Source organism: Rattus norvegicus, chromosome 4 (assembly GCF_036323735.1).
Source record: "Rattus norvegicus strain BN/NHsdMcwi chromosome 4, GRCr8, whole genome shotgun sequence".
NCBI classification, from domain to species: domain Eukaryota; kingdom Metazoa; phylum Chordata; class Mammalia; order Rodentia; family Muridae; genus Rattus; species Rattus norvegicus.
The window spans coordinates 134,431,411-134,458,465 of record NC_086022.1 but is presented as its reverse complement, the minus strand read 5'-3'; the positions used below and the strand labels follow the sequence as shown (position 1 = coordinate 134,458,465).

At 40.7% G+C, this 27,055-nt stretch overlaps 1 protein-coding gene across 1 annotated transcript in view; it reads left to right on the top strand.

The window, feature by feature from the left end:
- Rybp (RING1 and YY1 binding protein) overlaps positions 1 to 25,803 on the top strand; it is a 52,070-nt gene extending 26,267 nt beyond the window's left edge. Inside the window, exons 3-5 of the mRNA NM_001399600.1 lie at positions 21,246 to 21,422; positions 21,534 to 21,632; positions 21,943 to 25,803. Of these exons, the coding sequence (NP_001386529.1) occupies positions 21,246 to 21,422; positions 21,534 to 21,632; positions 21,943 to 22,195 (529 nt within the window). The 3' untranslated portion in view covers positions 22,196 to 25,803. The remainder of the gene's footprint in view (positions 1 to 21,245; positions 21,423 to 21,533; positions 21,633 to 21,942) is intronic.
- The last annotated feature ends 1,252 nt before the right edge of the window (positions 25,804 to 27,055 follow it).

Genomic DNA, 27,055 nt, shown 5'->3' with positions numbered 1-27,055 from the left:
TTTTCTGTATTTCTTGTCTTAACTATGAGAAGTTGGGTTACACATGGACTACCACATACGTGGCTATTTTTTGGGGGGATAGGGTTGTGTGTGTGCGCGTGCGCACTCATGTATTATGGAAGTCAAATTCAGGTTATCAGGCTTAGGTGACTACTACTTTATCTGCTGACTTGTTTGCCCAGCAAAATGATGATTTAATGGAAAGTTAATCTAGATTATAGAATGGATGCAAGTTCAGGTCACTCAGATTTCAAATCCTTATGGCTTAGGTACATCTCCAGTCTTCTTTGAATCTCACCTTTGCAGTGTTCTAATCTCTGGACACCTTGTGCATGTGTCTGGATCATGCCACAGGAATGATGTTGCTCTAGGGGCCTCAGGTCACTTGGCTAGGACATGATAATATGGACTGCTGAAGTTAATTTAGCTTTTACTATGAAATACCACAAGGTGAGGGAATTTGGAAGAGACAAGAATGAGTTCTGGAGACTAGACTGTGGTTCCTTGCCCTTGATATTTAGTGAGCACTGTTTGTTCTTTGCTTCCGTCTTTGTTGCTGTTTGTTTGCTGCAGAAAGCAAAAAGCTGAGTGATCCAGGTACCTTTTCCTCCCACCCTTGCTTGGCAAGCCATTTGTTCATTCACAGGACAGAGCCTGTTCAGTGGGAATTCTTAAGATGGATATGAACAGGGTTTGAGGGAACATAAGTTTATTAAGCTATACACAAATGTTCTTTTTCTGTTATCTACATATATTTTACTTGGAAAAGCTGCATTTAAAAAAAAATGGAGAGATGGCTCCCTGGTGCTCACTGCTTTTGTAGAGAACCAGACTTCAGTTCTTAGCACCCAAATAAGGAGTGCCTGTAACTCCAGTTCCAGGGGGATCAGATACAGGCACTCAAGTGATGCGTGTAGTCACAGACATATCACACACACACACACACACCCACACACACCCCAAATCTTTTAAAAACAAGTTTACAAAATGTTTCTGGCAGAAGCCATAGGTAGAAATCATACTTTATTTAACTATTAAAAATCCTAAAAAAATTTGTTTTGGTTCCATACCTAGGAGAAGCCAGCCAGCACGGACAGGTTTCCTCATTTTCATTGAAACATGAAGTAGATTATGGAGACCTGGGAAATGTTGGTAGAATAAATGTGTATGAAATTCTCAAACTATTCTTAATATACTTTCTTGACATGTTGAAGAGTCATTCTGCTGCTTACCAGTTTCCCACTGACTAGAACAAACTATCACGAGAATATGCTCAGACTTTAACATAATTACAAATGGGCTGGAGAGATGGCTGCTCAGAACACTGACTGCTCTTCCAGAGATCCTGAGTTCAATTCCCAGTAACCACATGGTGGCTCTCAACTGTCTATAATGGGATCTGGTACCCTGAAGACAGTGACAGTATACTCAACAAATCTAAAATAACTAAATCTTTTTTTTTTTTTTAAATGTGCATTGGTGCGAGGATGTCATATTTCCCAGGAACTGGCGTTACAGACAGTTGGGAGCTGCCATGTAGGTGCTGGGAATTGAACCTAGATCCTCTAGAAGAGTAGCCAGTGTTCTTAGCTATCTCCCCAGCCACCTCATTTACTTTTTTTTTTTTTTTTTTTTTTTTTGGTTCTTTTTTTCGGAGCTGGGGACCGAACCCAGGGCCTTGCGCTTCCTAGGTAAGCGCTCTACCACTGAGCTAAATCCCCAGCCCCCCTCGTTTACTTTTTAAAAAGATTTATTTATTACATATACAGCATTCTGCCTGCATGTATGTCTGCAGGCCAGAAGAGGGCACCAGATCCCGTTACAGAAGGTGGTGAGCCACTCTGTGTATGCTGGGAATTGAACTCAGGTCCTCTGGAAGAGTAGACATTGCTCTTAACCTCCGAGCCATCTCTCCAGCTCAAAATAAATAAATCTTAAAAAAAAAATATGATTGCAAACAGGTAAACTGCTGCATGTGTTCCAGTATTTAGAAGTGTATGGCTGGGAAGGAAGCATGCAGAGACTCTTCCCGATCTTTCTCTTTTGGAGGGGTTGGGGCGTGGGTGCTACTGATCTACACCCCTAGTCTAGTGAAACCTTTTCTTCCTAGTCATTGCTAATGCTTAATATTGCTCAAAGAAACTTCCATCTTGTCTAATGCTTGAAAATAGGTATTATTACTCTTGGAAATTCTGGGTCTCTTTGCCTTTGCTCCATCATTCTGTATACCAGGGCAAGGTACTTAACACCTTTTGCTTTGAGGATGAAGGACACCCAAGCTTACCCTATTACACAATTGCTTCTCAGCTCCAAACTTACTTTATGTCTTGAGATTTAAAGAAAACTTTGTTGTGTGTGTGTGTCACACACAACAAATCTACAAATCTACAGCTGTGAGATTTGTTTGCATATTTTTATTCAATTAAGTGTTAGATTGAGAAAATCCAGCAAAATCACACCTGCAGGGAACTCAGGCAGTATTTATCCCCCAAACAATGCAGTATTACAATTGTCCAATTTGGAGATGATTTTGAAGGAGGGGGAGGGTATGTGGATTATATATAGATTCTGTGTCCTCTATAAAAAGGACTTAAACATCTATGAATTTTGAGGAGTTCTGATGCAAAGTCCCCCACATAAATACCTAAGGATAACTGCATCAACTAGTGTATTGCAGTAAGTGATAGGCATCTAGTCATACAGATTGTGGAAAATAGTACATTTATTTCCCCTCCTAACCTCTAAGAGAAAGTGACAAAAGCTTTTCTCTCTAGCTTTTTGTGTAAAAGCACTTAAGTTGATACTAAAGCAGTAGGCTCACCATTGGGGTAGCTGAAAGGACACTGCTTATTCCCCAGAAACCTTTCTTAACCTGTTAATTGTAGTGGTCTGTCTCTATGGTGGCAAAACCCATTCCAGATGGGTCTGGAGAGAGCTGAGAAAATGTCAGGTAGGGAATGTGAATGTTTATGGGTGGATGAGTGTGTGTATTCGTGTGTGGGGGTGGGAAGATGTTTATGGGTGGGAAGATGTTTATGGGTGGACGAGTATTCCTGTGTATAGGTATGTATGTTCCCTTGTGTGGTCGGGTGTGTGGAGATCAGAGGACAACCCGGAGTGGCTTTCTTCCCTAGGTACCATTTGTTTGAAGTACAGCCTCTGTTGACTTCAAACTTTAAAGTTGTGCCTAGGGCACTAGCAGACAAGTGAGCTTTCTCTGTTTTCCATCTTGTCATCATTTTTCAAGTACATTCATGGGACATGTGGTTCATGGGACATTTGAACTACTGCTTGTGAGGTTGGTGTATTCCTGAGCCATCTCCCCAACCCTTCATTTATAGCACTTAAAACTGCCATGACAGTAGTTTGAAGAGAGCTCTAAAAATACTTACTGATACACATGTTTGCTTGGCTTGCATATATATGTATGTGTGTGTGTGTGTGTGTGTGTGTGTGTGTGTGTGTGTGTGTGTCTATGCCTGGTGCCTGGAGAAGCCAAGAGGTCTTCAGATTCCCTGGAGCTGGAGTTTAGAACATTGTGAGCAATCTTGTAGGTGCTGAGAATCATCCAGTGCTTTTAACCACTGACCCCAGTCCTTGAGCACTTTTGAATGAACGCCTCTTAACTTCTTGCGACTTTGCTGTCCTTTTCTAATACATTCTCGAGTGTTTTATTTTGCCTAGGACACAGCAAGCAAATATAGATTCAGTAATTTGCATTTTCTGTTTGTATTTTGAGGGGAATGGCAAGAGCTGTTTCAGAAGTCGTTGTCGTTTGGCCTGCCATCTTGCTAGATTTTTTGTGCCTCTATCCACTGAGTAGGTGTGTTCTTGGCTGCTTACTTTTTTGGTAGCTTTTCCTAACCCAACAGGGCAGGCCCGGTTTTACTGTTTGAAAGGGTCTGAAGAAAGTTAAGTGTGGTTTCTCAATAGCGAATAATATGTGGTATTTCAGGAACAGTGTGAGAAACAGTAGGCTGTTTTTGAGACTTGGTTTCCCTACCAGACTTTGCTACAGAAGTTCCCAGCTCCCTGTTAGAATCCTTTGAGTGAGAGCTACCTTCTAAGGATCTTCAAACTTATGCACCTTAAGTCAGTATCTGTTGTTGAGGGCAGATGATTGTTCTTTAAAGACTCCCCATCTCTGAGAAATGCAGTGTTCAATACTGCATCCCACAGATATGGAAGGGAAAGCATGGTTGAGAATCACTCATGATCTAGTGGTTGCCCTACCAAGTCAGCTGGGGGTTGGGGGTAAGCAAGGAGCTTGTGCTTATGCTGGCTAGTCAAGGCTATTAAACATTTAATTTACCCAAAAGAAAATTTGAATTTCCAACTATAGTGTTAGTATAAGGAACTCAACAATAGATGAATGCATAGTCCTTAAGTGTCAGGAAATCAGGCTCTCTGCCTGTCATTCCTCATCCTGTGTGTCTAGGCTCTGCATTCAGCTACCCCTGACTTTTTACTGTTAAGCAGGGCTGGATGATTCTCTTCCCTCCTACAGGGTCATGTTTCTTCTTCAGACAACTATTTGAAATGCTAACTTCCATTGTATTTTTGTACTTAAATACCCTGATGTGCCTCTTTTCATCTGCCATTGTATTTCCAACTTCTGCCTGGTACTTGAGTAACACTGAACATTGACTAGATGGATGAATTATGGAAAGGACACTATAACAGGATAGAAATTCTACAAGTGCATGTGCAGTACCACATAAATCCGAGAGCTAAGATACAGAGCCTTTGATCAGGAACTGTCAGGAGCTGTGTGGAGTTGGAGGTAGAAGTGAGAAGGAGCTGTGGCTAAAAGGAACAGTAATCACATCTGTGTTAACCTCTCCCCAACCATGTCTTTCATACTTGAGGAAGAATGGCATTAGATGAATATGACATTGTGGCATTTAGGCTTAGTTGAAAATCCTATTGGCTAAATGGCAGGCTAAATGGGAAACCTGGAGAGGAAATAACCAGTGTTTATGTGAAGTGTTTATTTTTTCAGATCAATTGTTACCAAATGATCACTAATGCTTACTGCAGCCATTTTAGTGACTTGAGTAGGATAGTTAAGCATCTAAACCTTTAAAATATTAAATTGCTTGGCAGACCACTTGTTTGTTTTCTGATGTTTGCTTATTAATAACGGATGAATCTCAGGATTGTCTCTAGACTTCTGTAGTGTTTTTATTTATCGAGAACTTCTAAGAAAGTCAAGTAAGTGAACATTAAAGGAAGTTAGCTAATCTTAAGGAATTAGAGCAAGGGCATTATATCTAAAAATTAAAAACACTAAAATTAAGGACTTTGACAAAACTCAAAGTTCTCTGGGCATGGTAGCACACTCTACTTTAAAGCCAGTGTCCTGGAGTTTGAGACAGGTAGACTGAGCTCCAGACCAACCTGGAGTCCAGAGCAAGATTTTGAACTCCTCCCAAAAGGCCAGACCTTAGAAACTTCTTTCTTTGTTGTATAATATGGGAGTGGACTGAATATTTTTGGCAGAAAGGGAAAACCAAAACATAGTTAATCTCACAGTTTAAAAAAAGCATTCTAGTAAACATAGGAGAAGATAGTTGGTCTTTTTGCCCATTAATTGTTTGTGTTTCTAACTGTTGTGGGAATGCGGTGGTTTTTGCTGAGTGCCTTGCAGGAAGCCTAAGTATGTTTAGTGGGTACGTTCCAGAAAGCATTGTCTATGCTGAGGTCTCTGTAGCAGTGTTGCCTGATCCTTGCCAGTGCAGTATTAAGTGACCTGTGGTTGAGAATTTTGAGGATAAGATTTAGTTACTTGTGTTAATGGTAGCTGTCCAAATCATCAAAGTGGAAGTTTTCCCTACAGCTCTCTCCTCTTCACCCTCTGGGAATATTTGGTCATACCTGAACATCTACCACCATATCTGGTTTCTGATATCTAGGCTCTTGGAAAATGTCTTCTATTCTGTCTTATATTCAGTGGTTTTCCCAAATTCACTAAAAAATGGCTCCAATGTACACTTGTTCGACCATTGCACAGCTCGTGTTCTTTAGGCAACAGGTGGGGCTATGAAGAGCGTTTCAAGCATGTGGAGAGCATGTTTCAAGCATGTGGAGAGATAAATCTTCTTCCTCAAGGATCTCTGTTGATGTTCTGAAATCTCCCACCCTGTGCCAACCCCTAACTCATTGTCTTTCCAGTAATGACTTACTATAGTTTATTCACTTGGTGTATGGTTGTGTGCCATTGCTTATGTTTTGAGAGCAGAGAAGAATTTGCAGAATCCCCTTTTTCCTTACACTAGTTAAGGTCCTGGGGATCAAACTCAGGTCAGGCTCAGTGGCAAACACCTTACTGAGCCATTTCATTACCCTGGTTATGATTTTTAAATATTGAATCCTGTCGACCTCTGTGTGTGTGTGTGCACACACATGTGCCAATTTACCCTTTGCAGAAAAGAAAATGGAGTTTAATTATGAAATAAACTTAATAAGTCTCCTTTCTTGAACTGTTTTGAACCCTTAGTCTTTATTCTATCCCTTTTAATACACTTTAAAGTGTTATATAGGAAAGTTTTATAAGAAGTTGTAATAACTACAGTTATGTGAAAATAAAAGTTTCTGATTATATGACTTTTCTTGAGACATACATCTCATTCAGTTTTTAGTTTTATGTCAACAGATCCTCTGACGTACTTGCAGATTGATTGTAAGTATGGCTGAAATACTTATGACTTTGAACTACAAGGATCTTTAGCTTGACACCTTACCTCCAGCAGATGACTGACTCACTAAAGGGAAATAAGGTTTTCCTTAAATCTCCTCAGCCACCAAGCAGGAGACCTTGTAGAGAGCTTGGTGATCTGGTTTCACAGTGAGCGCCTGCCTCTCCATTTGTGGCTGATGTAGCTTGATTCTGTTATTTTTCCTGTGTGGGTGTTCAGGGTCATTGATTGGCCCACCAGACTGATTTCAAGTGCCCACAGTGATATTTTCACCGAGAAAAGACATTTAACGGGGAGCTTTTATTGGGGGAAAGAATTCTACCGAGATTAATGGATCTGTAATTTTAGAAACAGAGACAGAATACTGTCTTAAAGGCAAATTAAATAAGGAAGACTGGAGTTTCCTTTAGAAAATATTTCACTGGCTTTTTGGAACTGTCCTAAGTAAGATAGAGATCTCACCTCCTTCATGAGGGCTTCTGTCCCTTTGACAGTTACCTTAGGGATAAAACTTTTAATGGGGGGGGGGGCATTCAGACCTCTGCCTCTGATTGAACAGATTAACATTTCTTTTTCTTTGACAGAATTGTACCTTTGTTCTATGTGGGTCTGCTGGGTGTATAACGAATATTAGTTTTGGAATAAATGGCAAAACCTTTTCTCTGAAAAAGTAGTGATTCTACTTAGTTTTATTGCTGGGTTTTGTTTTGTTTAATTAAGATTTGCTTGTAGGACAACTGAGTTAGTGTTTTGAAGTGGGAAAGTTTGGGGAGGGCTGCTTTAGTAGGAGAGATTCTCTAGATTCTAGTAGACAAGCCACAGGCTTTGTAGGGCCTAAGAACCCATGTGTGGCTTTTACATTTAGTAGCAGTTGTCTCCTAAGTTGATTTTTGTGTCATTGCTATATTTGAGAATTTTGCCTGGTTCACTGCAGAAAAGGTTTCCTGATCTAAAGAAAAAAAGTAACTAATACTGACATTTTAATGAATATTTGTGCAGAGATGTGAACTAGAGCTAGCTAGGTTACTAAGTTAGGTGTCACATGACATTTTGGTCAGTTACTGGGAAGTTGTTCAGTGGTGATCCCATGATATTATCAAGGAACAGTCCTCTTTAACCTGGTAACATCCTAGATACCACACTCAAAGTACTGTGTATGGTAAAACTAGTGTAAGTAATCCTACTGTGTGGCTGGTTGTATAAGTGTTCACACCATACTGGATGCAGTATACTTGATAATGAAGGTCTGAGGTGTGTGTTGCCAGTCGGTCTCAGTCTGGTCTCAACCCTCTCGTTCTCCTGTCACCACCTCTGACATTGGTATTATCAGTTTGTGCCAACACATCTTGTTTGACACACTGTTTATTGTTTTCATGTAAGCTTGTACATTCACTGTAAAGCAGGTCACTGTGTTATGCCAACATGAGCCTCATATATCTCTTCAGTAGACCTTGATTGTGCCTTTTTTTTTTTTTTTTTTTTTCCGGAGCTGGGGACCGAACCCAGGGCCTTGCGCTTCCTAGGTAAGCGCTCTACCACTGAGCTAAATCCCCAGACCCCAATTGTGCCATTTCTTTGTGCTGAATTTAATGCTTTTACTCTGTTCCTCATGTGCCTGTAAGGATTAGGCTATATATAATACTATCACCACCACTATACAGTATAGGTTTGTAGTAGTACTCAGATCATTCAGGTTTGTGTAAATGCAGTGAATTGCTTAACACATTTCTTAGAACATGGGGACATCATCGTTAGGATTCACATCTGGGTTTACTCAGATTTACCATTATTCTCTCTAGAGTAGATTTGATCATAATGTATAAGTTAGATAATTATTGTACATTTTGGAAATAATAGGTGCTTTTGTAATTGTGTCTCTAATGTTTTGATGTATTATCCCCAAATCAGTAATTGTAAGATAAGCACTTTTTCCCCCTTGGTAAGGGATCTAGGCTTACTCCTGATAAAGTTCTAACAGTGTCAACTTCTGCTTATTTGAAGGCTTGGTAGGGGCTGGACAAAGTATTGGGTTGCTGAAGACCTTGGACACTTGATAGACCTCAGTTGCTTACCAGGAAAGCCTGCCCATAAGGCTTTTTGTGATGTGTCTGCCTCACTCCCACACACAGAGTTTTAGTCAGTCATCCTGTTCTTGTTTTATGAAAGTGGGTGACTGCTAGACCCAGCCTGAACAACATAGGAAGATCCACAAATGACACCTTCTGTTTAGTTCTTGTCTCAGTTAATAGTTGGACTCTATGTTTAGGTTTCCAGTAGAGACAGACATCCCTTAGCCAATTTAGGAATAGCAGATTTGATTTGTGATACAGTATTCCTCTCTCCCTGTTTGCTTAACACAAAGCTCAGTGAATAATGGTGTTCCAAGGATGGGAAAATAAATGTAGATTTCTGTTTTTCTCCAGTAACTCATGTGTTTACCTCCTATTTATTTCCATGAGTAGGTCCAGCACAGCATAGCATTTGGAAGAATGTGTTTCCAAGATGACTGAGATGTTTAATAAGAGCCCTTTTGATAGTTCATAAACTTCATAACTTCAGGCACATTCCTGGAGTCTTAGGCTAATCAGTAAAAATAGCACCTGTTTTAAATCAAGTAGGGGTTAACAAAGTCGAGTTCAAAATGTAATACCCTCTTTATGGGATATGTGCAACTTCATCTGTCCAAAAACACTCATGGCACTAAACTTATCATTTAGTTCTATGTATATATAGTTAGGATGAAGTTTTTAGGTTAGGCATAATAAAATTAGTAATACAAATCAAAACAGCATACCATTACTTAAAACTTGTGAAATGATTATTTCTATAACTTATCATTAATATTTTAGATTGTAGCTAATGCATTGCAACAAAAACTTAAGGTTAAAGAAGACTACAGTGTAGTATTTTGGCTTCTTGTTTGCTTGCTTGTTTTTGTTTTTGAGACAGGGTTCCACTATGGTGTGTCCTTGCTTAACTTAGAACTTGCAGAGTTCATATGTTCTCCCAAGTGTTGGACAAGTTCTCTTACTATGAAACAAGCCTGGGACTTTTAAGGTTCTTTGCTTCAGCCTCACAAGCACTTTAATTTCAGTTGTGCACCATCACATCTGGCCTCAGATTTTAAAGTAAGGATCATAGAAGTGACCTTTTAGGTATACAGTTCTAATAGATCCAAGACCCTGGATTTGTCTAATATGTGAAAAACATGCTTTTTTTTTTTTTTTTTTAAATCACCTGTTCACCAAAATACCTCCCATTCTGGCCAACAACAGCTTTAATTGCGGATTCAACTCTCAAATTTTAAAAATATCTATCCTGATATGATGATGATCAAGGGTACCAGGAGTCTCCAACTTATGCCTTATTTTTTATATTCTTTTTGGTTTCAACTTCCAAGTCTTCATCAATACTGTTAGTGTAAGACACAAGCATTTCAGTTAATGGATTTGAATCTTTGCATCCTGAGACTAACCCTTCCCCTTCGTGTCACCCACAACAATCTTGACACACACACACACACACACACACACACACACACACACACACACACACACACACACACCCCAAGCCCTTGTTGGTCTTCTCCACTGACAATGCAGCATTTGTTTTTATGTTTTTATCTCCCTAGCCCCCGGCCTTTATGGAAGCCTTGCCTCCCTGTCACCTTGCTGCCCATGTTAGGAAGGAAGGGAGTTACTGGGACTGGATGGCGATCTTGGTGTAGACTGTGATCAAGGTCTTGATTCCTCTTCATAAGGAAAAACTTGGGGCAACTCTTTGTCTTTCTCCACAAGGGAAGTAGGTGGGAAGATGCCAGCTCTTTCCATACTGCCTCTCCCTCCCACCCCCCTTATAGTCATCATCAGAATCTGGCTCTGGTTGCCTGAAAAAACATTCAGTGGCTTTATACCCTTTTTTCTTCTACTTTCTTCTGCCATTCTATCTCCCACATTGCCTTCTCATAATCATTAGAAAGTATCAGCTAAGGGGAACCAGAATCTCCATTGTAGAAACCACTGGAAACAGGGTCCTTCCATCTGGGGTGCTGCTGTACAAAGTTGTGTGCCTACTATCTGTTGGTCACTTAGGATCCACTCACCTCCTCGATTTAGGCAAGGACTTTGATGTTGGGTTGGTTTGTGGGGTGGGGGTGGGGGCTCCATTGGTTGTTTGCTTGAGTGAGAGCTGAGACCGCCAAAGCTTAAGGTTGTTGAACCAGCCTTCAGTTTTGAAGTCACAGGTCTTCACACACTCAAGTCATTCTAAAGGAAGATCCATTTGAAAGTTTTTGAGACAAGAGTCTCACTAGGTAACTCAGGTATACCCTCTTGCCTCAGGTTCCAGAATGCTGGGGGCAGATGTATATCACCAGACTCTACTATCATGGCACCTTTTGATGGAAACTCATGACTAGGAAAAGAGAAAAACTGAACTATTTAGGGCAGCATTGTCCTTAACTGCCTTTTCCCCCAAAGGCTCATCTTCAGGCTTTGTTAGTTTGACAGGCACACATGCAGAAATAAAAGAACAATATATATAGAATTTTGATATTGAGTGAGAAAACAACAGTAAAGCAAGAGGTTCTGGGGTCAAATAAGTGAGAGTCATTGGTTGCAAACAAAGCTGTTGGATTTTAAAATGAGGTTCAGAGGGCAGACTGCGTTTGGCTCCCTGCATCCACATCTGGATCACAACTGTCTAACTCCCACTCCTGGGGATCTGATGTCTCTTATGGATTCTGCAGGGATCTATCTGCACTCACATATGCATACTCCCCATACATAATGTATTCACATTTATAACATTCTTTAAAATAGACATGCTTTAAAGTGTTTCATCTCACCCAAACAGTACTAGGAATCGCTAGTAGATCAGATTATAATTACCAACCCCAAGCTAAGCCTGGAAAATTTGTAGAGTGTGTTTATTTCTTAGAATTGCGTTGAATTAATTAATCTCTCCTAAAGATATATTTCACACCATCAACTGGATCCATTTTTACCTCTGCAGGAAGTTTTGTTTATGCTTTGAGGTACTTGTCCTTATGGACATCATTGGATCTCCAGACAGGATCTAGTAGTTGACCCAGAGACCAGAGGGTTGGGCTTCCCATCCAGTCAAGCGATTGCAATTTATTTGTGTGTTGCAACTCTAGTATCTGATGGGGTCAGTATTGATAATTTGTTCCGTCCTCCTCAGGTCAGACCACTGGCTGTCCTTATTGCTTCCCTCGTAAGCATACATATCCATAGTTCCTAAAGTCTTTGAGAGAGTTGGCTCAGTTTCACCAAAACCTTATTCATTGGGATGGTGGTGGGGTTGCCAATCTATAGTACCTGAGAAAGGTGAATTCCTTTGCAAAAGAAAGTTTGGTTGAAGCCAAGAGTAGTGGTACACACTTTTAATTCCAGCATTTGTGAGGCAGATCTCTGTGAGTAGTTTGAGGCCAATCTGATCTACATAGTGAGTTCTATACCAGCTAGGGCTACCTAGTGAGACCCTCACCTTGGAAAGAAAATAGAAAGAAAAACACTTATTGGGAGGGGTAGGTGAGGTGGTAATTTTTACTAGAAAGCTTACTTTGCATTTTGGACATCATCATTGAGTCCTACTCAGAGCTCACTGATCTCTCTTAACTTGCCTACTCTGTTTTCATGATCCTTCTGAATGAAACCCCTTAGTGCCTAAAAAGCTAGGGACTTCAATTTGTTGGGTGAACAATGCTTGCTTATAAGTTAAGATTTTAATGATTAGTCTTAATACCCCCACTCATTCCTGCCAGTCAAAATATATTTCCCAGCTATTTGAAGGTAAGGGTTTTATATTATGTTGTGATTTCCACAAGACAAGACTTCATATAATAGAGAAACAAGGCTGGGTATCTCATATGTCATCATATGTCATCTTTAATTTTTTTGGAGCCTGGATACACATTGAAGTAAGATGATTGTGACTTGTTTATTAATGATAGTTAATTAAAAATTTTAATTACTGAAAGAGCTAACAAAGTAACTTTGAAAGGGTGTAGGGCTTGATCCCCATCAGGCAAGGGAAGGGAGGGGAAAGGATCTGAGGAGATGGCTGAACAATGGAATTCACAACTGTGATCTGCTTCTGAAAGAATTGTATTTAAATCCTAGTATTGTTTAAAGATAGCTTAATACACTGTCTTCAAGAAAGAAGGCCGAATACCAGTGCATACAACTTAAAATTAATAGCAACAATCATGACAGCTGCTGGCATAACAGGTGACAGACACGCTTTAGAGCAGTGTCTTACTGTCTTGTGCAGACAGTGCTGGCCCCCACTGGGCTGGACAGCTATGCAGACTCCTTTAATAACCTTACTACTGATCATCCTGAAATAGTCAAAAAGGGAGAAATTATTTTCCATGTAACATTTCATATGTTTTGTTTTGTTGGGAGAGTAGGTCTTGGTTTGTATTCTTCTCTAGCTAGCTAACCTGGATCTTGCCATATAGACCAGACCTTAATGCCTCATGCCTGCTGTGGCAGTCTTGTTTGAGCTCTTCCTCAGTGGTAGAATGACAGGTGTGCAGTAAATGTTGTGGCAATTAAGCTTCTCTTTTGCATAATTGAAATATTTTCTATGATGTCAACCCTCTTAGACATTTGTCTGGGACTTGAAGGAAAAGTTTTAAAGCATAATAGTGCTTTATGAATAAACATGTAAAACATGGGGTACTTCTGCTTACTTGTTTCAGCCCTGTATTCTCAGCTGTATTGTAGTCCTGAGTAATGTAGGGCAAGTACGTTTTCTTTTAACAGAGAAACTGAGACTGAGGGACTGTAGTTTCTTATAATTTATGTGTAAACTGATAGGCTAGGGCTTACATACACGTTGTTTTTCCTAGTAACCATTATTGTTCCCACCTGAACACTTAGAGCTAAAGCTGATGGGTTGCCTTCTGTAATCCTAGCATGCCAGTTGGGCATGAGGTAGAACTGTGGAGATGCTGTCCTTTTTTTGCATCTTATTGTTAGGTCTTGAACCCATTGTTAAGTTCCTGAACCTCTATGGAAGTTGTCAGTCATCCGAAATGCTGTCTATCTCTTGTCATCTTGTCTTGCCAGTTGTTGTCTCCATTTATTTCACCGGTTTTGCAAATCTCTGTATAAAATACAAACATCTTCATTGCAGACGGCTGCTTAACTTTCAAGTTAGTTGTCTTTTCCCTGGCTTTCTTGGCCTCAAACGTAATAGAGATCCTGCTTGCCTCTGGCCTCCCAAGTGCTGGGATTAAAAGTGTGCTCACCACAACTAGCAAAGTGTCCTTTTTTTCTGCTTTTTAAAAGGAACTTTTACTCTGTTTTCTGAATACCTGTATTTCACTTAAATTCTCTAGGCCTGCAATTCAGTAGGCTTCTGGTTTACTTTAACTTACAAAAAGCCCAACTCAGCATGCATGCCTGTAATCTCAGTCCTAGGAAGCAGAAACAGGAAGATTCATGGGGTGTGCTGGCCAACTCAAATCAGTAAGAGAGCCTGACTGTCAGAAAATGAGGTGGAGGAAAAAAAGCAATAGGTGACCTTGCACATGGTCAGTCTCCACATGATTGTGTCTCCATCTATTGTACATGATGTAATTGAAACAAAAGTAGAAGTAGCATTGTAGTTGCTCTTCACTCAGCTTTAAACGTTAGTCATCTAGATCTTTACAAGTTCCATGCTGTTCCAGTAGAGCTATAGTGCTCAGAAACACAGCAGCTATCAGAGGATTACTTGTTAAAGCCAGTTTGAAGCTGCCTATGAAGACAAGATTAGGAGTTCAGGGCTGGGCTGGGCTACATGAGACCATGTCTCCAAAACTAAAACAAACCCTACTTGGAAAACAACCCCTACTGTACACCCATATGAATATGGCTCATGAAAAAGATGGGTAGTACCCAGTGTGGAGAACAGTGTTCAGGCTGTGCTGGAGAGTGTGTGAAATGGCATAATCATGTTGAAAAAAAATTGGCAGCTTCTCAAAAAACTGGATGTAGACTTAACATCTACATCTAGTTAGGAGAAATGAAAACATATGTCCACAAAGATTTGTACTTGGTGCTCATTTCAGCTTTCTTCGTTTTAGCTGATACAGGGAAAAGGCAAAATGTCTATCAAAGGAGATTGGGCAAACAACAGGCACACAATGTTGATGAACCTCAGAGACCAAGCTCAGTGCAAGTAAATAATGCACTTGAAAAGTCTGTCTGGTCCTGTGAGCAAGCAAAAGTAGATAGAACTGTGCTTGAGTAAGTAGTTGGTATATTTGAGGTGATAGCAATATAGACGATGTGGATGCACAGGTCTCTAAAGGGGTCTGTCCTGAGACCAAACCGTTAAGTATGCATTGTAACGCAGAGGTAAGCTCCATGCTCATGTAGCATCTACTGCCCCACTTTAGAAGAAACACATATTTTTGTATTGAGTACTGAGCTCCTGTCAGGAAACAATTATTTCAAAGCAGATTTGGGGGTATAATGCAAAATTGAAAAGGTAGGTAGTGTCTTACAGTAGCTATTCATAATTTAATAGAGGAAAAAGTAAAACAATTACAATTAAGCAGCAGATAACCAGGGTGGATTGAAGCTTCCTAAAGCCTACCTCCGATTACATGTCCAGAGAGATAAGGAAACACATGTCTTTGAGTTTGGGTATAAAGCTTTGAAGAAGGTATCTCAGAAGCTGAGGCAAGCAAACAGATGGTGGAAGAAAATACAAAGTCCAGTGTAGTTTGGGCTTGTGTGGATGGGCAGTGTGAAGAGTTTTATTTTAGCAAAGTTGTGAGAGTGTCAAGTCCAGGAGTTAAGATTCCCTTCTGTAAGCATCCAAGTGTAGCAGGGTGTGTTAATCACCAGAGATTTAAAAACCATTACAGCACGAACATTAAATCATAAATTACCTTTTACAGCTTTTGTTTGCTTGTACTTAAGTTTTGGGGTAATTTTAAGGGTTAGGTTTGAGGGAAACATTTGAAAAGATAGATACCTTAATCTAATTTAGCACTTAATTTAATTTAACCATCACCTGCAAAAGATAGTTGGATGAGTACTAGACCTTAAATTGCCTAATAGCTTTGTTTAAAGAATTACAGATCCTTTGTGTTTTATAAGTATTTATTTTAGTGAAATGAACTATAATTTCAAAATGGTTACATAGATTTTTAAATAGGGTCTTTGACAGCTATGAAGTAATTTGCACAGCAGATTGGATTGCTTTAATGTCTTGTTTCTTGGAGGGAAACTTGATTTATCAAATTTATTTGCATCTGAAACTGTATTTGCACAGAGAGGAGTTGTCCTTGTGGTTTATAATATAGTTTTGCATGCCTTTTGGAAGAAAAAAGATTCAGGTCACATCCAACTACTGTATAATATTTGTAACATGTTATATAGCTGACTGTAAAACCAGGCTAAATTGTTTTGTTTGCTAAACATGTAAAGCTGCAAGCATGCCTACACGTAAAGAATGGGCACTTCACTTCGATGTGTTTATTGAATATTGAATGCTAAGCTAAAAAACTTCAGTGACCACTTACTCCATGTCAGTGTTTTCATCACCAAGGACACATAAGTCAGGCCAGATGATGTAACTAAAGCCAGAACCACGGAGTACACTGAGACAGGACTTTGATGCTGCTGCAGGCCTTCCTTCCCTCTGTTAGGTTGGACAGGTGGGAGACTGTCCTCTTGTCCTGGAGTTGCAGCTTGGGCTGTTTTTAGGGTACTTGGGCTAACATAACCAGTGGCATAACCTTGACACCACTCCTACCAGAATGAAACGCCAAAGAAACCTATTAATCTTCAGAGAAAGGTCTAGGTGGCTAGCGGGGTGGCTCAGTGGGTAAGGACACTTTGCCACCAAACCTAACAACTTGAAGGCAATTCCCAAGACCCACACGGTGGGAGGAGATAACTAGTGTCCTCAAGTTGTCCTGACAACTACCATACATGTACTATTCATGCCATAGTACAAACCACAAAAACACAATTTTTTTAAAAAATGTATTTTGCCAAGGACTTTTGAAGACATGCTGTGGGAACCTAGAGAGTATACTTTATGGGACATTTGCTAAAAAAATCATTGGCATAACCACAATTTTTCCTGGCACTGCAGGTACTACAGGGAAGAGACAAGTGAAATATTCTTATACATGAAAGAAATATTTCAATCACTGTTGGAAAGCTGTGCTAGTGTTTAGTAAGTTCGGAGTCTTTGTTTTTAGACTGATAATTATTACTTTGCATGTTTCCTTTTTGAAGTCCATCTGAATGGTTCTTCGGGCTGCCTTTTTGGCAGTGGCACGAGCCTGTGGCACACCATGCTTACATATAAAATACTTGGCCAGAGCAGTTCTGCACTCCTCAAAATTAGAGGCCCCCAACCCCAAAAGCTTTTGCTTATCTTGGTTATATCAATAGAAAATGTTCATATCAAAATTTACTTTTTTGGTGTGGTTTTGTTTGTTGAGACAGGGTTTCCCTGTATAACCCTGACTTTGTTGGTGTTCATTCTGTAGACCAGACTATCCCTGAACTTAAAGATCCACCTGCTCCTGCCTCCTGAGTGCTGAAATTAAAGGTGTGCACCACTATCTCCCAGCTTCGGATCAGAATTTAAAGTTGAAAAAAATGTTTATAGTACCAGAATAACACATAGGCTGTCAGTAATGATGCTACAAGCCATGCAGCCTTTGGCAATGCTCCATTGTAAACTAAAAAGGACATGATAGAAAGTGAAAAGAGTTAACACGGCTTCTAGTCCTTCTAGACCCTCCTGAGAAGGTCTTGGTCCTCAGGAATCCTCGGATCAGTGAATCAATTGGCTAGTGTTTTGTTTGTTTCTCAGAGTTTAAACTACTTGTAGCTTTTCTAAAATTTTAATTCTTTGGTGGTAGAAAAGTTAGTTCTACTTTCTGGTATTCAAACAGTGTTTTAGAGTCTAGTACACGTTTCTATATTGTTCAGAACAACAGCTTTGAATTGACCATTCATCTACTACTGTTTATTAATTAGCCAAGAAAGTTTGTGTGGGAGCCTGTTGTGGCTGACCATCTGTACCTGATATGTATGTAACAATGGTGTGTGTGGTATAGATGAAGTTCAATGGCCTGGCCTCCCTTGAAGCCACTGAATGTCTGCAAACCCCAGATCCTCAAGTGAAAGTTGATGAGAGGCTCTTTGGTGCTGCTGTTGGGAACTAGTTTTTTTGCTGCAGGTGCGTAGTTTCCTGTTGATTCCTAGTATTGAGCACACTCTGTAGCTCAGATGGTGGGGCTTTGGCTGCATGCATTTTCAAGAGCAGTTTTTATTTTGCTGCATATGTATATATGTTGAGGCTAGAGCTAAACGAACCTTTCTCCCCCTTGATCTTATTTTATTATGACTGTAGCCAGATTAACTTAGATAACTTAACTACTCTGCTCTGAAGTAATTATTGAGGCTCTGTAAGAGATCCTGAGGAGCCCAAAAGCTGTCTCAACTCCAGTCTGTACTCTGGGTTTTTAAAAGTACATGGTTGACTTTATATAGCCCTGGCTGTCCTTGGAACTTGCTGGCCTTCATCCACTGAGATCCTTCTGCCTCTGCTTCCTTAGTGCTGGGACACCCAGTTGTGCTCTTTTACACTACAGGTCCCATATTACCTGTCAGACAGCAGGAAAAATATCTGTTAGAAAAGGGCTTTATAGTTTGGTTGTATTTCTTGACTTTCTGTGACATAGTTTCTCTGTGTACCTTAGCTGTTATAGAACTCACTCAGAGATCTGCCTGCCTCAGCCTTCCAAGTGCTGGGAATAAAGGTCTGCACCACCATTGCCTGTCAAGAAAAGAGTTAATTTAGTAGTGGGAGGCAGATTTAACAGAGACCAGTGACTTTCTTGAGTCTGGCATGTACTGGTGGGAAAGAATAGCCTAGAATGGAAATACAACTTCTTGAGGCTTGCCCATTCAGGAAGCCAAAGAATTTGAAGGATTGAATGAAAAGGATTTTTGGGAGAAACAACTGCTATTTAATTGCAAAGGGAACTACAGAAAAGGGGAAAAGCAAAGAAATTAGTGAAGCCCTACAAGGCATGGCTACAGTCAAAATATGGTGAAGGTTTTTAATTACCCTTGTGTGAAGGTAGCTGGTTTTAATATGAGGTCATGAGTCATACAGATTCCTTGGTATTTAAGGTACAGTGGGTCAAGGATCAGAATTAAATCAACAGGAAAGTTGTACTGGCTAAGAGCCAGGGCCATTCTGGTGTGGTGGGTGCTGCTGCAGGGGTGGACAACTAGCTTATCACATTGCTTCAGACAAATGCAAGAATCACCCTGAAATGTCTTTACTGTTCACAACTTAGAATTTAAATTCTTTTACATAAACCAATTCAAAGATCAGTTATTTAGTTCAGTATAACCAGGCACTTTTGCAAAGAAAAATATTTGCTTTATATAAAGAAAAGTCTATAGGAAAAATTAGCTGCAAATAAGTGCTTTGGTGTATTCAGGTTGAGCATATACATGTCTGTGGGATCAGGGGGAAAAGAATTAGTGCTTCCCATAGAGATACCTTAATATGAGAGAACATTCTAGGCTTTCACTTTACCTAGGTCAGGAAATTGCTCTCTTAACACCAGAAATGCTGGAGGTGGGTGCGCATGATGTGGAGGTGGAGTGGCTAGTTTGTAGCAAGTATTAGTTGAAAGTAGTAAATTGTCACTGGAGTAGGATAGAATGTGGTGGGTTGCTTATATGGTAACTGTCAATTAGATTATAGAGCCATACACATATTTAGAACACAGCAATTCTAATTTTCAAATAGTGCTTTTAGAAGCTGGATCAATTTTCATAGTTAATAATCCAGTGTGATGCTAACTAGTCTTAATTCCTTTTGACTTGTATAATACAGCACACCACACTACCTGCCCACCCACTGTTGTGTCTATGCTAGGATGGATGGACCATCATTTATTCTCTGTATATATGGATTTTGTCCTGTCCGTAATCAAGCTTGTCGCCTGAGCATATTTGCTGATCTGTTCGTTCATTGCCCAACATTGGCTCAAGTATTTAGACATCTTACCTGTTGACCAAAGCTTGTGAGTAGTTCAGCAAGCTGACCTTGTTTAGAGTCATGTGTCCTGGAGAAGCCAGGGAGTTACATACAGTAGGTAGCTGGAGGTTGTGCTGGCCTTCCCAGGTTGAAGGTTCAGGAGCTCCCCTTTTCTGTCTCTATTCATCTCCTTCTGTAAGACTACATTAGTGCACATGGCTTGTACCAAAACAGTTACCATTTCTGATCTCCATGATACTAACATTTGTTCTGATTCTTCAACTTCTGCATGCAACCCTATTCTCACCTGGGCTCTTATCACCACTGCCATTACTGACAGACAGCCTGCAGATTCTTCATCTTTCCCGCAGCCTTGATCTGTGGGAGTGCCTGGCTTAAAAGTCCAAGTGGAGAGCATAGGTACATATCCACCCCACCCCCTTTGCCTTCACATGCAGTAGTTATTTATTTGCTTTTTACTTGGCATTGTCGTGTAAAGCGTAGCCTAGAAAATGACACCACAAAACTTGACTGAAGTTCTAGCTTGAGGCCCCCTTGGGTGCCTTTGCTTAATACTCAGAATGTCCTGACTGTGCTGTTCCAGGTCCTTCCTCTGCTTGGAACCTTTCTTTGATCAGTTTGGGCATATTGTGCATTAATTTGAATGCCATTTGGTGTTTGGAACATGAATTCTCCTTGAATATTACAGGCATCCAAACTTGCAGTTTCTTCTTAACAGTGGTCAGAAATAGTAACATTTCATCCCAGCCACTTCTACCTGAACACAACCTATTCTCTCCACACATCCTCCCCTCTCCCTCAGTATTCCCATGCGTTGTAATAATATTTGGGACTACATAACTTATCTGTTATATGGCTGCAGAAGAAAAGCTGCTATGTGTAGACACATTGGCTAGCATTCTTTTCTCCAAGTTTGGATCTGTGAATGGTGCTGCATTGTGAAAGTGTTTGGCACCACTTAGAAGCTATGCACAATAGCTGTGAGAGAGCCCGTGTCAGCTGGGGATTGGTGTAGACATAACTGTTACAGCACAGTCAATGTATCACTTGTCTGAGGTTTTCTCTTTTTCTTTTTCCTTTTCAGTGACTTCATCGTTGTCCATGCCAATCACAGCTGCAGGGGAGGGAGCAGGCCAGTTAGAATAATTAGATTGAGGAGTGAATGTCACACTTCTAATTTCATTCTCTTTTCAAGGGATTACCAGTGTCCATTTAATAAAACGAGATTAGCCCTCTGCAGTGGGCGTATTTGAAAGCTGTCAGTATAATTGTGACAGCTCAAAATAAGCATTTTTAGCACTCCTATAAACTTATTATATTAGATAGTTGCGTAGGAGTGTGTGCTTGTGTACCATAAGCGCATATACCTCCCTTTGAAGATACAACATTGAGACTGTGGAATATTGGACAGTTGCCATAATACAGTCATTAAAGTACTCACACAGTGGTTAATGCTCTATCTTGTGTTGAATGTTGTAGGAAACCTCGCATCAATTCTCAGCTGGTGGCACAGCAGGTGGCACAGCAGTATGCCACTCCACCTCCCCCTAAGAAGGAGAAGAAGGAGAAGGTTGAAAAGCCTGACAAAGAAAAGCCAGAGAAAGACAAGGACATTAGCCCCAGTGTCACCAAGAAAAACACCAACAAGAAAACAAAGTAAGTTTCTGGGTACTACAAACAATGTATTATTTTTTGCACTTGAATTTTAAATGCATTTTAAATGATGGATTTATTTTTATTTTTCTGGGTCTTTGCTTTGCCCCTTAGACCAAAGTCTGATATTCTGAAAGATCCTCCTAGTGAAGCTAACAGCATACAGTCTGCTAATGCCACAACAAAGACCAGCGAAACGAACCACACCTCAAGGTACAATGAAACTGGAGGGAAATACTAAGTTAGAAGACCAGGGAGGGTTACTGCATACTTAGAGAGATACTTAGAAATTTTAGATTGAGGAAAGTGGAAGGCGGAGCTAGAGGTAAAGCTGCTGACCTATTAAGATCATCTTGAAGTGATTTTGACCCACGGTCAAAAGTTCTGCTAGCTGATGATCATTTCTCTTACTGCTAAACATGGTCAGCACAGTTAATGGGCAGCTTTAAGTCTGTGGGCACAGGACTAGGAAGGCATATGTTGATGTTGTCACTTCTTAAATGCTTCCCTTGACACATTGCAGGCCCCGGCTGAAGAATGTGGACAGGAGCACTGCACAGCAGTTGGCAGTAACTGTGGGCAACGTCACCGTCATTATCACAGACTTTAAGGAAAAGACTCGCTCCTCCTCTACATCCTCCTCCACAGTGACCTCCAGTGCAGGGTCAGAACAGCAGAACCAGAGCAGCTCGGGCTCAGAGAGTACAGACAAAGGCTCCTCCCGCTCCTCCACGCCAAAGGGCGACATGTCAGCAGTAAATGATGAATCTTTCTGAAATTGCACACGGAATTGTGAAACTATGAATCAGGGTATGAGATTCAAACCGTCCACCTGCCCATGCTGCTTGCACCCTGGAGAGTCTTCTGTGGACGACCTTGTAGTGATGCTACCAGGAGAGGTTCTGCTTGCGTGGGCATCTGGCTACCAAGGAACTTCGTACCCTGACAGTTACTCTTGACACTTTTATGTATTCCATTGTTTTATATGATTTTCCTAACAATCATTTATAATTGGATGTGCTCCTGAATCTACTTTTTATATATAAAAAAATCTGCTGTGCACAATTTTCCATGTACATTACAACTGGTTTTGTTTTCTGTTTTGTTGATGGGGGTTGGGAGGGGGGAGGGAACTTTTATTTATTGTGTTCACAGACTCCATCCTGTCAGCATATCCGCTTAAATTTAGTTCTTTCTTCCAGCTATACTCTGTACTATCAGTTTTGATATAACTATATATATAAATATAAAATTATATATAAAGGGTTATTTGAAACCAATCCATGGCAACGCTGGTGCTTGATACACTGTGAAGTGAATACAACATTGAACAGTTGACACAGATCTGGGACAGTCCCTTCTATGAAAGTGCTGAAATATAATTAAAATCAGTCTTACATGAAGTATGTTCCAACCTGCGTGGGAACTTGACTCTCTCATCTGTCTTTTAAGAGTACTGGATAATATAAAAAATATATTTTTTAAACAATGTGATCTCAAATTTAAAGACTGCTCCAGATAGCCTGCATTTGCAATGGGCTAATTGACAAATGGCAAGTGGTTCAGTTGGAGGGCTTTGACCATTCGGAAGTAACAAGACTAGCTCCAGAATGCCAAGTATTCGTGTAAATTATGGTTACATGTTAACATTGCTGTTTTTATTAAGCACTCATGAAAATATGGTGTTCTGTATCTCGAATTCCGGCCTTTTCCCAGACCTCTGCTCATGCCTGAGGTGTACCTAGCAGCTGTCTTAGTTCTAGGGTTGCAGTACTGCATTTTTAACCCACACCGCCTGGGGAAGCAGTCCCGGGTCTACTCTGATGTTGCAGTGGTGGATTTTGTGATCATGACCTGTTTGCTTCTCCCCCTACCTCCAACCTCCAAACCCTCACCTACCAATGTGGTCGTCAGTCTTCTTAGAACCTACTATGGTTCAGTTAATAAACAAGGTAGTCCACCACACATCCAGACCTGACACAGAGATCTTCCAGTCTCTGGAGTCATTTCTCAGTTCCTTGTGTGGGAAAAGGATTGCAGGGTTGCACTGGTGAGCTACAGGGAGAGCTCAACTTCCCAGGAAAGTTAACGAATGGTGCTCTTTGTTGACTGAACCCTGGACGTTTCTTTCCATTTTTACCATTTTGGGGTTGGGAGATAATCAAAGACCACTGACAACAGTTTATCACCCCATCTCACCCCAAGTCTGGGTGACTCTGCTTTGCTCTTAGATTCAGGGTATCTCTTCTATCTGACTTTACCTTCATAGCCACTGAGTTTGTAGTGCTTAAGTCATCTTAAGCATGAGAACGTGGTGTTAACCTTCCTTTAGTTTATCACACTCAAGGACTCATAGGAGAGCGTGTAAGGAAAACACCACATCTTGGTGTTAAAAGAACCAGGTTTTCTTAATAAAAGAATTTCTATCTGTGGAGGCAACAAGTTAAGAACATATTAACAGCTTGAATTGAGTAGCCAACAGGAATGGTTCCATTCACATTTACATTAAAACCAGTCATTTGATGCGCCGGAGTCTGTCCGCAAAGGCAGTGCTATTTGTCAATGGGCTCCTGTTCTCAACGCATGGACAATGCTCCCCTCTTTTTAAAACAGTGCTTGTGTCTGGGATGCAAGCTGTACTTACCTTTTTAAATACCTTTTTAAAGTATTTATTAATGAACCAAAGGAAATCAGGTGCTTTCTGTAAGCATCAGAATATATAATACATAGTGATTTGACTATGAATTTTAAATCCACATTTTAATATTAGTGGGGTATTGCAAAGACATTCCTTCTAAAGTTTTAATATTCCTTTTATTAAGGGTCTCAGGGAGGGTTAATTAGTCAGCCATATTTATTTTCCAGAGGTGTAAGGAATTGCTAAGTTTTTTAATTAACTTTTTAAAAAATTAAATGCCACCAAATTCATGTGGATTGCACTGCTCTTTGAACCAATAAGTGTTGGTATGCACTTTGTTCAGAAACACTGTGTACTTTTTCAAAATGAGTTTCATGTAAAGTGATTGGATCCCCTAGATTAGTGGAAAAGGCTGATTTACCAGCTCCTCATAGGCTACTAATTCATTCATTGCCGGTGTCTTGGTTTTTCAGTTTTGCCTCCATGATAAATTAAAGAATAAGGAGAGGTGATGGGAAGGAAGGACCACTTCAGAACGAGTGGAGTAAACTTGCCTTGAGGTAGAAGCTGCAGTGGTGGAGTCTAAGCAATCAGATGTTCCTGGCTGCCCTGTCTCAGCTGTCAAGGGCCGCATCAGGACAGAGAGCTGATAGGTGCTACAGGATGACATCCTCAGGCATGCATTCTGGAAATGGAATTCCTATTAGCTTCCTGCATTTACAGTTTGCCCTACTATAGTACTCAGTAGGTAAAAACACTAGTGTAGCTTACAAAGACATTAAGAGGACCAGAAATACTTGGTATTCAGTGGCACAGAAAGCAGATGAAAACAAAAAGCACAGTGTTAAGGCTTGCAAGTTTCCCGTTTGTTTAGTACATAATCTTTCACACTCGTGTGCACACACAGAGCCAAGCTGATATGCTCTGCCCAAGTCATGCAGTTGGGAGGGGGGGGGAAGACATCTTGACACCCACAAGAATATTTTAATCAAAACCTTTCCGTTTGGATCTGGATACTTCAAAACATTGGCAGACGCTTCTGTGAGTTTAGCTCCACTAAGATGTCTCGCCTGCCTTATTACGACCATTCTCAGTCTACATTTTTAAGCTGCCGTATCTTAAATTATTGAGAATTTATTAATTGCTGAATATATAATAACCTTTGCTTGTATGTTACCGAAAATGGTTTAAGAGCCAACATTTAGAGTGTGACAATGGAGCTGAACAGTTTCTAACGCGCAAGCAGTTCTGTTCTTGTGTATGACTTGTAACCTTAATTTACTGTGTAAAGATGGTTACATTATTTCCTTAGCTTTGTTTGTTGGAGACAGATAGCGAATGCTTGTTAAGTATGTCAGAACATAATCTTCCCTTGTGAACTTTTGTTAATGTCTTATACGAGCTCTATTTTCCATTTGCCCAGAAAGATGGCTTGTATAACGCTTTGGAAGTTTCTGCTCCGTCCGTCTTAGAGCTGACAGTCTGTTAGGTTTGTTTTCTCTTCATGCTAAAGTGTCGGTGGTTTTGTGAACTGGTCAGAAATTCACAGGTCTTAAATGTTTTGGGGGAAATTTATATTGGACACTGCTCTTTGTCTAGCAAATAAAAGATGTTAATATATTCCTGTTATTGGCATGTGCACGACTATGTTATTAGAAGCCACTTTATCATTTTCCTGCTTTAAATAGAAATGTCTATTTATGAATTCTGCTTGTAGTTTTTTCACAAATAAAATAGTAAAATTTACATCGGAGATGATTATTCTTGTTCCATAGGCATTTGCTCTTAGAAAAGCCTAGTTTCTTCCTGCCTCCCCCCATACTTATGGGATGCTTCCAACAGAAAAGAGAGCTCATATTTGCTTCAGTATTCCAGTTACCACAGCTAAAGTTATTTTGAGTGTCACATGGTACAAGAAAGAATTGAGCTAAAGAATCAGAATTTGGAAGAAAGCAATTGTGTCTGTGCTCCCTTAAGATAGGCTGTGATGATCTGAAGAAGGAACTGGAGAAGTCTTCAAGTGTTTGAAAGCCCTCAGACAGCCCTGGGTCTGGACAGCTCACTAAGCCTGCTGTGCCCAGAGGAGTGAAACAGCATGTCTAGCCCACAAGCCCCAGCTGCGAGGCTGGCTTTTAACCTGCTGCTGCTTGTGGCCTGCCTGCCTTGAGAATTCATCCTGAGGGACTCTGTCTGGTTCTATGCTTTGAGCTGGCACTGAAGGGGGAAGAGTGCATTTGGAGGAAATCTTGCCTTGTTGAAGAGAACGCTTGCCCAAAGGTTCCTGTCTGCATTTCCATCACTGTTTGGCTCTTCTGAAATAGTTGGGAAGATCTTGGGGCATGGCGTCGGGTAGCGTAGCTGATGTTTGCTCCAAGACTCAGGTGTCGAAGTATCCTGTTCTCCTGTGCTTTTTGTGGTAACTTTGCAGGCCCTTGGTGGGGGAACTCTTGGGTGAATGGACTCTCATGTACTATGTTTGAGCGCTGGGCATCAGGAAGAGTATATCACTGACCTCGTGACCTGAGAGGCTGAAGCTGCTGCTCAACCAAGCTTTCCTGGACACCAAGGACCTGAGAACTGCTTGCCAGTTGAGCACGGTGTGGTAAGAGTCACTTGCCGAGGGAAATGTGCGAGGCCAGAATGGTGTTGAAAGTCACAAGCACTGCCTGAGCAGCCAACTTGTGCCTGGAGCAGGAGAAGCCTCTTGTCCCTTGGGAATGAAAGCAAGTCAGATGCAGAGCCTTTCTGGAGTAGGCTGGTAACTTCAGCCAAGTACTGTGTTAGTCACCAGGGAAGTCACTGCCTCTGACTGCCCAGTGGGATGGGGAAGACTCTGATTTTTCTAAAAAAGACAGTAGGCCATACCTGGGAATACAAACCACTGTGCAGCCTAGGCAGATGGTGTAGTGAAAGGTATGCGAGCTGCCTGCCATTAATGAATCCAGTGCGGCTGGGGAGTCTGGGTGGCTCTCCAAGGCATCAGGGCCCTTGGTCTTTA